General features: G+C 47.2%; 1 protein-coding gene across 1 annotated transcript; it reads left to right on the top strand.

Moving 5' to 3' along the window:
- Window positions 1-347: 347 nt before the first annotated feature.
- On the top strand, window positions 348-12678 carry LOC132777450 (zinc finger protein 420-like). Its single transcript, XM_067469611.1, has 2 exons — window positions 348-412; window positions 8935-12678. Exon 2 carries the CDS (start codon window positions 9229-9231, stop codon window positions 10885-10887), a length of 1659 nt encoding a protein of 552 aa, XP_067325712.1. The 5' UTR covers window positions 348-412; window positions 8935-9228; the 3' UTR covers window positions 10888-12678.
- Window positions 12679-14786: the final 2108 nt, after the last annotated feature.

Here is a 14786-nt window from a genome sequence, read left to right on the forward strand (position 1 = left end):
GTCCCGCCGGCACAAAGGGGGGGGAGGGGGGTTAACGGGGGGGTCGCCTTCCGTCCCTGATTGAGCCTTTCAAAATACCCAATAAGTAAAGATTTATCTATATAGAAAAATAGAGAACGATGACTCTTTAAATGAAACTGCAAAATAGTAATAATAATAAGAACACAAGACACGAGATACTTATTCTGGGCCGTGCCTGGGATTCCCTTCTCGGAGGGCGGAAGTCCCGCCTCCGGGCGCCATCTTGGGGCAGGGCGGAAGTCGAGCGAGGGGCCTCCGCTTCCTAGCAGCCGGGCGCCGCGCTCACTTCCGGAGAAGGCGGGGCCACTTCCGGGAGGGAGAGGGAGTTCCTCAATGGCGGCGGAGAGGAGGAGGAAGGAAGGAAGGAAGGAAGGAAGGAAGGAAGGCGCAGGTGAGGCGGCCCGGCCGGAGAGAGTTACAGCACTCGGTTTCTGTATTTGTGGTATAATAACAATAGTAGGATTTTAGAATTGCCATGGATGTCATCATAAATGGCATAAAATAACCAGATAAACAATAACAGAGAGTGCTTTTTCATGTCGTGCCAGGAGCATCTTGAGAAACTGCAAGTCGCTTCTGGTGTGAGAGAACTGGCCGTCTGCAAGGACGTTGCCCAGGGGACATTGCCCGGGTGATTTGATTTATTTATTTATTTACAGTTCTTATATTCCGCCCTTCTCACCCCGCAGGGGACTCAGGGCGGATTACAGTCAACACATATATGGCAAACATTCAATGCCAGTTTGACAAACAACATTTAACACACAAATACACCAAGGCTATTTAACTTTTTTTTTCTGGCCGCCAGGGGAGCTGCTGCTTTTCATCGTCCATCAACGACACCGATGAAGTTCTTCCGCATTCCACATTCCCCGGAGTTTTCTTTATGGCCTCATAAATTAGTTAAATTTAGCCTCCCACACAAGGTGGTGCCTTATTTTCCTACTTGACAGATGCAATTGTCTTTCGAGTTGCAAAGGTCGACAACGGGCTACACAATGGCTGGACACCCACTCCAGCCCGGGCTGGCTTCGAACTCATGACCTTTTGGTCAGAGTGATCTTAATGCAGCTGACACTCAGCCAGCTGCGCCACAATCCCGGTGTAATGATGTTTGTATCATCCTTGTGGGAGGGAGGGAGGCTTCTCTCACGTCCCCTTTGCATGAGGAGCTGGAGCTGACAGAGGGAGCTCATCCGCCTCTCCCCGGATTTGAACCTGCGACCTGTCGGTCTTCAGTCCAGCTGGCACAGGGGGGGTTGAACCCACTGTGCCACCCACCGGGGGCTCCCTACAAATAGTATGATAAATAACATAAAATAATATTAAGATAATGACATAACAATAATGACATAAAATAATAAATAATATAGTTAAATATAGTAATATATAAACAGTTTTATTTATTTATTATTTGGACTTCTATGCGGCCACTCCCCTGGGGCTCGGAGCAGCTTACAAGAACAGGCTAAAATCTAACACAATTTAAAAGCAATTTAAAAACAGCAATATCAAAAGTCAAAGGCCTGTCGAGACAGGGATGTCTTCCATGCCCTGCGGAAAGCTGACAAGTCCCACAAGGCTCGGATTTCAGGTGGCAGAGCGTTCCAGAGCGATGGTGCCACTGCTGTGAAGGCTCTGCGCCTGGTTGCTGTGAGATGCAAGGTCTTGACACTGGGGACTTCCAACAGATCTTGGTCCTCAGAACGGAGGGATCTCTGGGGTTGGGAGGGGGTGAGACGATCCCTCAGGTCCATCGGCCCCAGACCATGCAAGGCCTTAAAGGTGAGTACCATCACTTTGAAAGCGATCCGGTGCTCAATGGGCAACCAGTGCAGCTGTAGTAAGATTGGTGTTATGTGGCATCTCATCGGAATTCCCGCAAGAAGCCGAGCAGCTGCGTTTTGTACCAACTTGAGCTTCTGAATCACCGACAGAGGGAGGCCAATGTAGAGGGCGTTACAGTAGTCCAGTCTTGAGATGACCGTGGCCTGGATCACCGTAGCTAGGTCGTCCCTGGACAGGGAGGGGCCAGCCGTCTAGCCTGCCGCAGGTGGAAGAAAGAAGGCGGTTCTGCTCACGGCGGAGACCTGGGCCTCCATTGTCAGTAGAGGGTCCAAAAGGACTCCCAGACTCTTGACCAATGATGACGGGCGTAAGGCCTCGCCATCCAGGGTGGGCAGATGGATGTCCCCACTGCCTGATCCACCCAGCCATAGGATCTCCGTCTTTGCTGGATTCACCCTCAACCTGCTGGCACGCAGCCATCCAGTCACGGCCTCGAGGCACTCATGGAAGGAATCAGGTCCAGAGTCCGGTCGGCCTTCCATCTTCAGCACCAGCTGAGTGTCATCGGCGTACTGGTCACACTCCAGCCCAAAACCTCGAACCAGCTGAGCAAGTGGTCGCATAGAGATGTTAAACAAGAGAGGGGAGAGAATGGCCCCCTGAGGAGGAACCCCACAAGAGAGAGAGAGGGGACAGTCATAAGTAAAGTAATATCATAAATAGCAATAATGACATAAAATAACAATAAAATAAAATATAATAGAAATAATACATCACATGAAATTATAAAAAATGATAAATAACAAAATAATACAATATAACATAATATATTTAAAATAATAACACAGTCGTAATAATATAATAATATAAAACTAATATAAGAATAACATTAATATAATAAAACAATTTGTTAATAGATAAATATATATTGATAATAATGAATAATAATAATAATAAATAGTTCAGCTGCATCCAGAGAAACTGAATTCCACCAACAATGGATTGGGACCAAACTTGGCACAGAGAAGCCCCACGACCAAGTGAACATACTGCTGGGTTTTTTGAGAATTGGCCTCGATTTTGGGAGTTGTAGTTCACCCTTATGCAGAGAGCACTGAGCCCAGCCGATTTTTTTTTATTTATCGTGTCATCAGCAACTATTGTATTACAATTCTAACAGAGCAAAACAAACACAGAGATTAAAAAGAAAAGGAAAAAGAAGAAAGAAAAAAAAACCATACAGATTTTGCAAATTTGGTATTTGGTTAAATGTCCTTTGACCAGTATCTGGCCACTTGGAGTGCCTCTGGGGTTGCCGCAAGAAGGTCCTCCATCGTGCATGTGGCAGGGCTCAGGGTGCATTGCAGCAGGTGGTCAATGGTTTGTTCTTCTCCGCACTCGCATGCCGAGGATTCCACCCTGTAGCCCCATTTCTTAAGATTGGCTCTGCATCTCGTGGTGCCAGAGCGCAATCTGTTCAGCGCCTTCCAAGTCGCCCAGTCTTCTGAGTGCCCAGGGGGGAGTCTCTCATCTGGTATCACCCATGAATTGAGGTGCTGGGTTTGGGCCTGCCACTTTTGGACTCTCGCTTGCTGGGGTGTTCCAGCGAGTGTCTCTGTAGATCTAAGAAAACTATGTCTTGATTTAAGTCGTTGACGTGCTGGCTGATACCCAAACAGGGGATGAGCTGGAGATGTCTCTGCCTTGGTCCTTTCACTATTGGCTGCTACTTCCCGGCGGATGTCAGGTGGTGCAATACCGGCTAAGCAGTGTAATTTCTCCAGTGGTGTGGGTCGCAGACACCCTGTGATAATGCGGCATGTCTCGTTAAGAGCCACATCTACTGTTTTAGTGTGGTGAGATGTGTTCCACACTGGGCATGCATACTCAGCAGCAGAGTAGCATAGCGCAAGGGCAGATGTCTTCACTGTGTCTGGTTGTGATCCCCAGGTTGTGCCAGTCAGCTTTCGTATGATGTTGTTTCTAGCGCCCACTTTTTGTTTGATGTTCAGGCAGTGCTTCTTGTAGGTCAGGGCACGGTCCAGAGTGACTCCTCCCAGGGATTTTGGTGCGCTGCAATGCTCCAGTGGGATTCCTTCCCAGGTAATCCTCAGAGCTCGGGATGCTTGTCTGTTCTTAAGGTGAAAGGCGCATGTCTGTGTTTTAGATGGATTAGGGATCAGATGGTTTTCCCTGTAATAGGCAGTAAGAGTGCCTAGAGCTTCGGAGAGCTTCTGTTCTACCATCTCAAAGCTCCCTGCTTGAGCAGTAATGGCACGATCATCAGCATAGATGAAACTCTCTGTCCCTTCTGGCAGTGGCTGGTCATTTGTGTAGATGTTGAACATGGATGGAGCAAGCACGCTCCCCTGAGGCAGGCCATTCTTCTGTTTCCGCCATCTGCTTCTCTGGCCCTGGAACTCAACAAAAAAGCTCCTGTTTTGTAGCAGGTTTCCTATGAGGCGGGTGAGGTGGTCGTCCTTTGTGATACTATACATTTTTCTCAGGAGGAGGCGGTGGTTCACAGTATCATAGGCTGCTGACAAGTCTATGAAGACAGCTCCTGTGATCTGCTGCCTTTCAAAGCCATCTTCTATGTGCTGAGTCAGGTTCAGCACTTGCGATGTGCAGCTTTTGCCTTTTCTGAAGCCAGCTTGCTGTGGGATCAGACAGGGGTCTATATTTTCCATAATTCTATGCAAAATAAGTCTCTCCAGAACTTTGTAGAGGTGGCACAACAGGGAGATTGGTCTGTAGCTTTTTGGGTCATTACGGTCTTTGCCTGGCTTCAAGATGGCGATGACTCTTGCTTTCCTCCATATTTTGGGGATCTGACAGGATGCAGTGCAGTTGTTCATCAGCTCCAGCAGCCAGCGCCTTGCTTTTGGACCAAAGTTCTTGATTTGTTCCATCCGTAGATCATCCAAGCCAGCTGCTTTGCCATTCTTACATTTGTTGAGAGCCATGTCCAATTCATTAGATGTAAAAGGTTCATGGAGGTTATTGTTCTCAATCTCTGGTTGTCTGGCTATTGGTTTCTTTCCTACTTTGGTGGCAAGGTTGGGTTTCCCATTCTTCAAGAGTTGGTGTGCTATCTGATCTGCCTTTATGTTGGCATGGGTATTAGTTTGTGAGGGATCGTTGCTCAGCCGTCTCAGCAGCCTCCACGCCTTCTGGCTGCTCCTGCCCATGTCGACCTCTGTGATCAACTTGATCCACTGATCTTTCTTGGCCTCAGAGATGGAGGACACAATGCTCTGCGCTGCCCAGCCGATGACAGATCTGGACCAAACTTGGCACACAGACCCAACATGGCCAACTGTAAGTACTGACAGGGTTTGGGGAGGATTTCAATCACTTCAGCTCCAAAACACCACTGTGACCCCCACCAATGACAGATCAGGACCAAACTTGGCACACAGAGCCCCCGTGGCCCCTTTAAGACTTGGTGCAGTTTGGATGATTGACCATGGATGATGGGACTTGCAGTACCTTCACTTACTTCCTGAGACCACTGCAACTCCCACAAATGACAGACCTGGACCGAACTTTGCACACAAGCCTCCCATGACACACCTCATGTCCTGGTGAAGTTTGGGGAAGGCGGGACCATGGATGATAGGATTTGAAGTACCTTCACCCATTTTGGCTCCCACAGACTACAGCAACACCCCACGCATGATTGATCAGGACCAAGCTTGGCACATAGACTCCCCATGAGCCACTTCACGTCCTGGTGGAAAAGTCATTTTTTAAAAAATAAAATGCATAAGGTTGTGGGTGAACTACAACTCACATCATGCCAGGTTAACCCCGAGAAACCCCATCATGGGTTAAAGTTTGTCATGTTGGGCAAGTTTGCTCTCTAGATGCATCATTGGTGAGATCCATGGGGTCTCTGGCTGCAGGATGAACTACAGCTCCCGCCATGGTGAGTCAGTTCCCCTCAAACCCCTCCAGTAAGTTCAGGTGGTCATGGGGCTTCTGTGTGCCAAGTTTGATCCAGGTCCATTGTCGGTGGGCTTCACAATTTCTCTGGTTGTAGGTGAACTACAACTCCTGTAAATCAAGGTTTATCTCTCCCAAACTCATCCAGTATTCAAATGTGGGCATTTTGGGAACGTGGGCCAAGTTTGGTCCAGATCCATTGCTCTTCTCACCCCGATGGAAACTCAGAGCGACATCCAGGTTTGCCACTTCAGGGCCACATTGCAATACAAAGTATATGAAATAAAACACATGAAACATCCACAAAAACATGAATACATAAACCATATACCTAAAACCATGGTCATCCTTCATGTTGCTGCACGTCAATTCTGTGTTGCACTACTCAAACCCCTGATTACATAGTCAAGTTTTCACCATTTTTCCAAAAGCCAGGAGGGAGGGGGCAGTATGATCTCACTGGAGAGGGAGTTCCACAGCTGAGGGGCCACCACTGAGAAGGAAGGCCCTGTCCCACGTCCTCACCAGTTGCACCTGTGAAGGGGGTGGGACAGAGAGCCGATGCAGGCCTAGATTGAAGCACATTACTGGGAACTAGGTGGGGTGGGCACTGGTATGGGCCTAGATGGGAACCTGTTATTGGGAACTAAGCAGGATGGGCACGATTTGGGGCCGAGGGGCCACCACTGAGAAGCCCCCACCAGTCATAGCTGCGAAGGCAGGGCTGTCACGAATGACTTTTCAATAACTTTGAAGCGTAGGTTCTTTTTATTGCAATGTCCAGTGTGAGAAGGTATATCAGATTACAGAAAAACATTTAGACAAAGAATGACATTGGACATGTAGACATACAGATTCTGTGCAACTACATTGGATTTACAATTACATTGGTTAACAAACAAACAAAGGGGAATTACATTTTGACTCAACATTCATACACATGTACGCACATTCATCCTCAGGCATTCAAGTATTGCCAAATTGGGAGGGAGAGCCAATACTCCAGAGAACAGGAGCAGGATTCAAAACTATCTTGACAGATTAGAGAGATGATGGGCCAAAACTAATAAAATGAAGTTCAACAGGGACAAATGCAAGATACTCCACTTAGGCAGAAAAAACGAAATGCAAAGATACAGAATGGGGGACGTCTGGCTTGAGAGCAGTACGTGTGAAAAAGATCTTGGAGTCCTCGTGAACAGGAAGGTAAACATGAGCCAACAATGTGATGTGGTGGCAAAAAAAGCCAATGGGATTTTGGCCTGCATCAAGAGGAGCCTAGTGTCTAGATCCAGGGAAGTAATGCTACCCCTCTATTCTGCTCTGGTTAGACCACACCTGGAATATTGTGTCCAATTCTGGGCACCACAATTCAAGAGAGATATTGACTCTAAGCTGGAATGTGTCCAGAGGAGAGCGACTAAAATGTTCAAGGGTCTGGAGAACAAGCCCTATGAGGAGCGGCTTCAGGAGCTGGGCATGTTTAGCCTGAAGAAGAGAAGGCTGAGAGGAGATATGATACCCATGTATAAATATGTGAGAGGAAGCCACAGGGAGGAGGAAGGAGCAAGCTTATTTTCTGCTTCCCTGGAGACTAGGATGCAGAACAATGGCTTCAAACTATAAGAGAGGAGATTCCATCTGATCATGAGGAAGAACTTCCTGATTGTGAGAGCCGTTCAGCAGTGGAACTCTCTGCCCCGGAGTGTGGTGGTGGCTCCTTCTTTGGAAGCTTTTAAACAGAGTCTGTATGGCCATCTGTCAGGGGTGATTTGAATGCAATATTCCTGCTTCTTGGCAGAATGGGGTTGGACTGGATGGCCCATGAGGTCTCTTCCGAGTCTTTGATTCTATGATTCTATATCCTTTCTCCCTCCTTGGAGAAGCACCTCTTAGGCCAGACCCTGCTTTCCTGCAGCCTGCCAACATATAGTTCCAAAACTTCCATAACGCCAAAACTTCAAAACGCCGAAATGCCAAAACTTCTTTCCCTAAGAACAATACCAAGGACCAGGTCTCTGTTTTCCCTACAGCAGAACCTGATTCCCTGCGCAAAATCCAAGACTCCAAAAGCGCACTTCTTCCTCTTCCCTTGAGAAGGAAGCCCCAAAGTGACCAGAATCGTGCTTTCCCAGACCATTTCTGACACTCTCCTTAGTTACTCTCTCTCTCCTTCCCATGGAGCAGAGCATAGCGGGTGAACAGCGTCTCTGTCTGTCACACTTTGAGCATTATTAGACTGAGTCTTTCATAGGAATATTCTGTTGATGTCATCCCAAAATGAATGATAGATGTCTTCCATCCTGGATCCATCTCGGTTTCCTGGCCAGATTCTTGATTGGTGTTGATCTTATGTTGACTTCCTTCTTAACATAAGGAATGTTGCAAACATTTCTGTTATCACTGTCCCAATTCTTATCAGAGTTTCCTCTTCAGATCTCGTTATCAGGTCTCAATCGCAAAGCAGCAAGCAGGTCGTTAGTCATGGCAGGCCTTAATATTATAATGGTGTTTCCAAAATTATTAGCTCCATTCATACATCCTTCCATTCTTCCATTCATTCCCACACATAATATTAAATTCATATTTGTCAAATCTGCACATTGAATTTCTTGTGACAGGGCCTGCCCAGAAGATCTCAATATCTGAGGGGATCACAGGGGGAGATCTGTTCGAACAAGTAAGCTGAGCCAGACTGGCAAACATGGCTTTTTTTTACAACTGAAGACATGGCTTTTTAAACAAGCTTTTGACCATGCTAGGAATTCAAGAACTTATTTTGCAGCTGTTGTTGCGTATTATTGATATTAATTGGGGGGGGGGGGGTGTCATGTTTATGTTGGGTCTTGTTCTCTTTGCACTTTTTGTATATTGCATGTTTGCACCTTTAAATGTTTTGTGGGCCGCCTCAAGTCCCTCTGGGAAATGGTGGTGGAGTATAAATACTATTATTATTATTATTATTATTATTAATCTTGGATATTAGGAGGATGAAGGATACATGGAGAGGGTGGCCATCTTGAATATTGAAAGAATATAAGTTGGCCATCTTTGGTATTGGGAAAGGGCAGCCAACTTGGATATTGGGAGAGGAAATGTGGAGAGGGTGGCTATTTGAGTATTGAGAGAGGAAGGGATAGATTAATAAGTCTACTTTTCCTCTCATTTGTCTGGCAGGTAACCTCGGAACGAAGCTTATGAAGAAGACCCAGTGAGAGCTTTGCCCTAGGGATATCTTAGAATTGAAATGAAGGGTCTCTGCTCTGGCAAGAAATAGGAATAAGTAGGAGAAAGACATTTCAATACTTCCAATACTTGGAGGAAAAGGAAAATTGTGCTGTTAAAAATGGGTTTGGGAAAGAGAGCAGAAGGCTAGGGCAGTACGAAGACCGAGAAGAGGAAATCCTGTGCTGTCCAGGAGTTCATACCTGTGAACTTCTGGCATAATATTTGAATGATAAATAAAAAATAATGGAAAATCTTCATCCCTGCTCCACATCACATATATGGGAGAAGCTACACAACTGTATGGACTGTGGGAAATGTTTCATGTGGAGAAGTTCTCTTACTAAGCATCAACAAATTCACACAGGAGAGAAGCCACATCAATGCATGGAATGTGGAAAGAGTTTCGGTCAGAGTGGACAGCTACGTTCTCATCAAAAGACCCACACAGGGGAGAAGCCGTATCAATGCATGGAATGTGGAAAAAGCTTCAGATGGAGTGGATACCTGAATTCCCATCAAAGAACCCACACAGGGGAGAAGCCATATGAGTGCATGGAATGTGGAAAGAGCTTCAGTTGGAGTGGACATCTGCGTTCCCATCAAAGGACCCACACAGGGGAGAAGCCATTTCAATGCATGGAGTGTGGAAAGAGCTTCAGTTGGAGTGGACAGCTGCGTTCCCATCAAAGGACCCATACAGGGGAGAAGCCACATCAGTGCATGGAATGTGGAAAGAGCTTCAGTCAGAGTACAAATCTGCGTTCCCATCAAAGGACCCACACCGGGGAGAAGCCATATCAATGCATGGAATGTGGAAAGAGCTTCAGTCAGAGTGGAAAGCTGCATTCCCATCAAAGGACCCACACAGGAGAGAAGCCATATCAATGCATGGAATGTGGAAAGAGTTTCAGTTTGAGTGGACATCTCAGTTCCCACCACAGGACCCACACAGAAGAGAAGCCACATCAATGCATAGAATGCGGAAAGTGCTTCAGCCGTAGTGGAAATCTGCGTTCCCATCAAAGGACGCACACAGGGGAAAAGCCGTATCAATGCATGGAATGTGGGAAAAGCTTCAGTCACAGTGGACAGTTACGTTCCCATCAGAGGACCCACACAGGGGAGAAACCATATCAGTGTATGGAATGTGGAAAGAGCTTCATTCAGAGTGGAGAGCTCCGTTCCCACCAAAGGACCCACACAGAGGAGAAGCCATATAAATGCATGGAATGTGGAAAGAGCTTCAGTCGGAGTACACATCTGCGTTCCCATCAAAAAACCCACACAGGGGAGAAACCCTATCAATGCATGGAGTGTGGAAAAAGCTTCAGTCGGAGTGAAGAGCTTCGTTCCCATCGAAGGACCCACACAGGGGAGAAACCATATCAATGCATGGAATGTGGAAAGGACTTCAGTTGGAGTGGACAGCTCCGTTCCCATCAAAGGATTCACACAGGAGAGAAGCCGTATCAATGCATAGAATGTGGAAAGAGCTTCAGTCTGAGTGGACACCTGCGTTCCCATCAAAGGACTCACACAGGAGAGAAGCCGTATCAATGCATAGAATGTGGAAAGAGCTTCAGTTGGAGTGGACACCTGCGTTCCCATCAAAAGACCCACACAGGAGAGAAGCCACATCAGTGCATGGAATGTGGAAAGAGCTTCAGTCGGAGTGAAAATCTGCGTTCCCATCAAAGGACCCACACAGGGGAGAAACCCTATCAATGCATGGAATGTGGAAAGAGCTTCAGTTGGAGTGGACAGCTGCGTTCCCATCAAAGGACCCACACTGGGGAGACGCCACATCAATGCATGGAATGTGGAAAGAGCTTCAGTCGGAATGACTGTCTGCATTCCCATGAAGGGACCCACACACGGCTGGAGGAAGAGGCCTCCCTTTGAGATGACTTGTTCTGCTATTTAGAAAATCCCCCAGACAAGAGTCCCATCCCTCCACAGGCAGGCAAAGAGTGGGAGAATGGAAGTAACGAGGAGGGTTGCCACGCTTTCTCTATCATGGACAGCGGTCTGTGTGGCCTGGCTTCATTGCTGTCGCAGGCAGGTCCCACGCAGAAGAGGACTCCTCTTAGTATCGCAGCTATGTTGAAGGGGTTCACCTGATCTTATCCTCAACGAAAGCACCACAGACTACTGGGGTGATCTGTGAAAGCTTTTTGAAATGAGAGCAGCTGAGATCTTATAATGAAAGAGTTCTGGAAAAGACTAGGTCGTTGGGAGCAGATAACGGCATGCCTTCGTACTGTTGTCCTGGATCTTGGCTCTGTATGTTCTCTTCATCATGGGAAGTCTGTGTATCAAGGGGGTCCATTATTCATGGGGGTTGCAGTCAGCTGTGGGAGGTGAATGGTGTGAAGGTACTGCATGTCCCATTTCCCGTGGCCCATCCTCCCCCAAACCACACCAGGATGTATAGTGGATCACGGGGAGTCTGTGTATCAAATTTGATGCAGGTCCTTCATTCATGAGGGTTGGAGTGGTCTCTAGAACTGAGTGAAGGTACTGCAAATCCCATAATCCATGGCAAGTATGGTTCAGATCCGTTGATGGTTGTGTTCACAATGCTCTCTGGATGTAGGTGAACTCCTCTAAATCCTCTTGTTCACTTGCTGATCAATTCCTGTCCGCTGCGTGTCATAGGAATGGGTAGGAAAGGGTGAAGTGAGAGGCTGTAGATAGGCTCGTGTAAATTTGGAGAGAGAAAGGAACCCTGGGATGTCTGGTCTGGAGGAAAAAACAGAACATCTAGGATGAAATAGTCGCCAAATGAAAGCATTCCTTGGGTGTTTGGTGTTTGGGGAGGACATGGCCAGGGGTTGGGCTACGTGTTCACGGCGCTCCCTATAACCTGCAGTGTCAGTGGAGGGAGTGCCTTTGGAGGCTTCTCAGCACTTGGAACTATAGCCTGCTTGTGGAGGTGGGAGGCTGTCTGCGTAAGTGGGCTCCTCCGCCACATACACACATACTTTTATTATGTGGATAGATAGATATCTGTGGAATGATGTCCAGGGTGGGACAAAGAACTCTTGTCTGTTGGAGGCAAGTGTGAATGTTGCCATTGGCCACCTTGATTAGCATTGAATAGGCTTGCAGCTTCAAAGCCTGGCTGGTTGCTGCCTGCGGAATCCTTTGTTGGGAGGTGTTAGCTGGTCCTGATTGTTTCCTATCTGGAATTCCCTGTCTTCTGAGTGTTGCTATTTACTGTCTTCATTCTGGTGTTTTTAACAGCGGTAGCCAGATTGTGTTCATTTTCATGGTTTCCTCCTTCTGTTGAAATTGTCCACCTGCTTCTTGTCTGACATGGTGGTTGTGAGAGTGGTCCAGCATGTCTGTGGATTCCCCCAAATCATATGCTGTGTCCAGGTTGGTTATTCAAGAAGTTGGGCTGTTTTGCACTGTACTTAGTATGTTGGAAGCTGCTCTGGGTCCCTTGGGGGGAGAAAAGTGGGATCGAAAGATGTTGTTCTTGTTCTTGTTGGAGAGACCGTCCTTTCGGAGCCATCAGGGAAAATTCTGGACGATAAGAGTATTGTCCTCTTGAGCGATTGTGGTTAAGTCAGAAGAGCTTTTGACCCCAAGACACGTCGATGGGAAATAGATTCAATGTAAATACAGAGAGAGAGAGAGCATGGCAATTAAAAAACAAGATAAACACTCGTCTACTAACAACCTAAATGAATATTGTAGAACTTTCTTGGAAAATATTAATAATAAATAATTTAAGAAAAAGATTTAATGTGAAACATAATCTGCTATGAAAAATTCAGTTGAAATTCCGTTGAAGAAGAACTGGGAAAGAATACATGAAGACCAGGAGAGAAGGTGAGAAGGCAGGAGAAGATACAACCAACCCATGGATTTGAAATTTAAAAAGTTAGAATCCTCAATATATTATGAAATATGTGTTATAGTACAGTAAACCCTACGTTATATTTGTATTTATTCGTCTTCCTTTGCTTTTAGTGACTGAATTTCAGTATTATCAAGTCGTACTAAGCCATAGTATGACTTGGGCCTTTTTTAATCGATGCGCTCAAGCGTCAAGAAACTCTATTTATGCAGCACCTACCAATTCCCAGACACCAAGAACTGGGAAGCCCTGGCCCTTCAGCACTGTGGCTGGAGGTCAGCTGTGACCATCAGTGCTGCAGAATTCGAAGAGGCACAAATGGAGGGAGAAACGTGCCAAGAGGATGGCGCATCAAGCCAAACCTGACTGGGACCGCCTTCCACTTGGAAACCAATGTCCTCACTGCAGGAGAACATGTGGATTGGGAGAGGGGCTCTGCTGCCACCTGCGGACCCACTGCCAAGACACCTCACTCGGAGGACCATCATCCTCAAGCTACAAGGGATCACCTGAGTAAGTAAGTAAGTAACCACCCAACCCCCGGGTGACTTGGATTAACTCAGAGTTTACTGTAATAATAATGGGCGACACTGGTGAACTCAGAGTCTATTGTATTAGTATTGTCAGCAATAACAACAACCATCATCATCATCATCAACATCATCACCTGGCATCTAGCGATCGCAGTGGGTGCCATGAGTTTACTCGGAGTCTATTGTATTACTATTGTTAGTTATAAATTATTTTAACTAACAATAGTAATACAATAGATGGGCATCTAGCTTGTTTGCTGTGTGCTAATCTTGTTGTGTTTGAGATAATTATCAGCCTCATCAGGCATCTAGCAATCTGAATGGGTGCCATGGGTTAACTCGGAGTGTATTTATTTATATATTTTGCCTCAAAAGCATTGCATAAACTAGTAAAAAGGTAAAGGTTTTCCCCTGACATTAAGTCTAGTCGTGTCCAACTCTGGGGGGGGGGGGGTGTGCTCATCTCCCTTTCTAAGCCAAAGAGCCGGTGTTGTCCTTAGACACCTCCAAGGTCATGTGGCCGGCATGACTGCATGGAGCTCCGTTACCTTCCCGCCAGAGCAGCACCTATTGATCTACTCACATTTGCATGTTTTCGAACTGCTGGGCTGGCAGAAGCTGGGCCTGACAGCAGAAGCAGAAATCCGTTCCCTGGGTTTGAACCTGCAACCTTTCGGTCAACAAGCTCAGCGCTTTAACCCACAGGGCCACCGGGGCCTCCTGCATAAACTAGTATGAAACTGATAAAAACACAAGGAGCACAAGTGGCTAAAGGTCTTTGGACTCAAAATGGGCAAGAGTGACCGCATTGTCTGTAGCCTCTGACAATTCTTCCTCTGTGCAAGAGGCAGGCCGTGGCGGACAAGCATACAGGTGCGAAGTTGTTCTGCTCCACAGTCGCACAAGCTGGAGGATTCTTCCTGGTTGTGCCTCTGGATCTGCCTACTCCGCTTCCGAGTCTTTTTCGGGGGCTTCCAAGCTGCCCATTCTTGCTTTGCCCCTGGAGGAAGACCCTCCCTTGTGGGCAGGTGGGGGGGCACCCAATTGGGATTGCCTGGTCTGCTGCCCAGAGGGAGGCTCTGGCTGTTGCTGGAGGAACGTGGAGAGGAGGAGTGGTGGTTCTCCGGAATTGAGTCTGCTGGGAGCGGGCTGATAGCCATGCGGGGCCCGGCCTTCGTTCTCTTACAGTTTGCAGCAACTTCCCATCGCACACCTGGGGGGGGGGGGGGGGCAGGAGAGGGAGCGAATGATAGCTTGTAGAGCAGGCCTGGACTGTAACTCCCACCATTCCTCACAGCCCCGGGTCCCTTCCTGCTCCCTTACCTTTTCTGCTTAAGCGACTGAGGATGATGAGAAGGAAGAGGCCCCAGGTTGTTAAGAATGGTGGGAGTGGAAAGCCA

Source organism: Anolis sagrei, chromosome 6, assembly GCF_037176765.1.
Source record: "Anolis sagrei isolate rAnoSag1 chromosome 6, rAnoSag1.mat, whole genome shotgun sequence".
Lineage (NCBI taxonomy): Eukaryota > Metazoa > Chordata > Lepidosauria > Squamata > Dactyloidae > Anolis > Anolis sagrei.

What these genes read in the sequence shown, in the direction of transcription:
- LOC132777450 (XM_067469611.1), top strand. Translation starts at nt 9,229, where the DNA reads ATGGAAAATCTTCATCCCTGCTCCACATCACATATATGGGAGAAGCTA.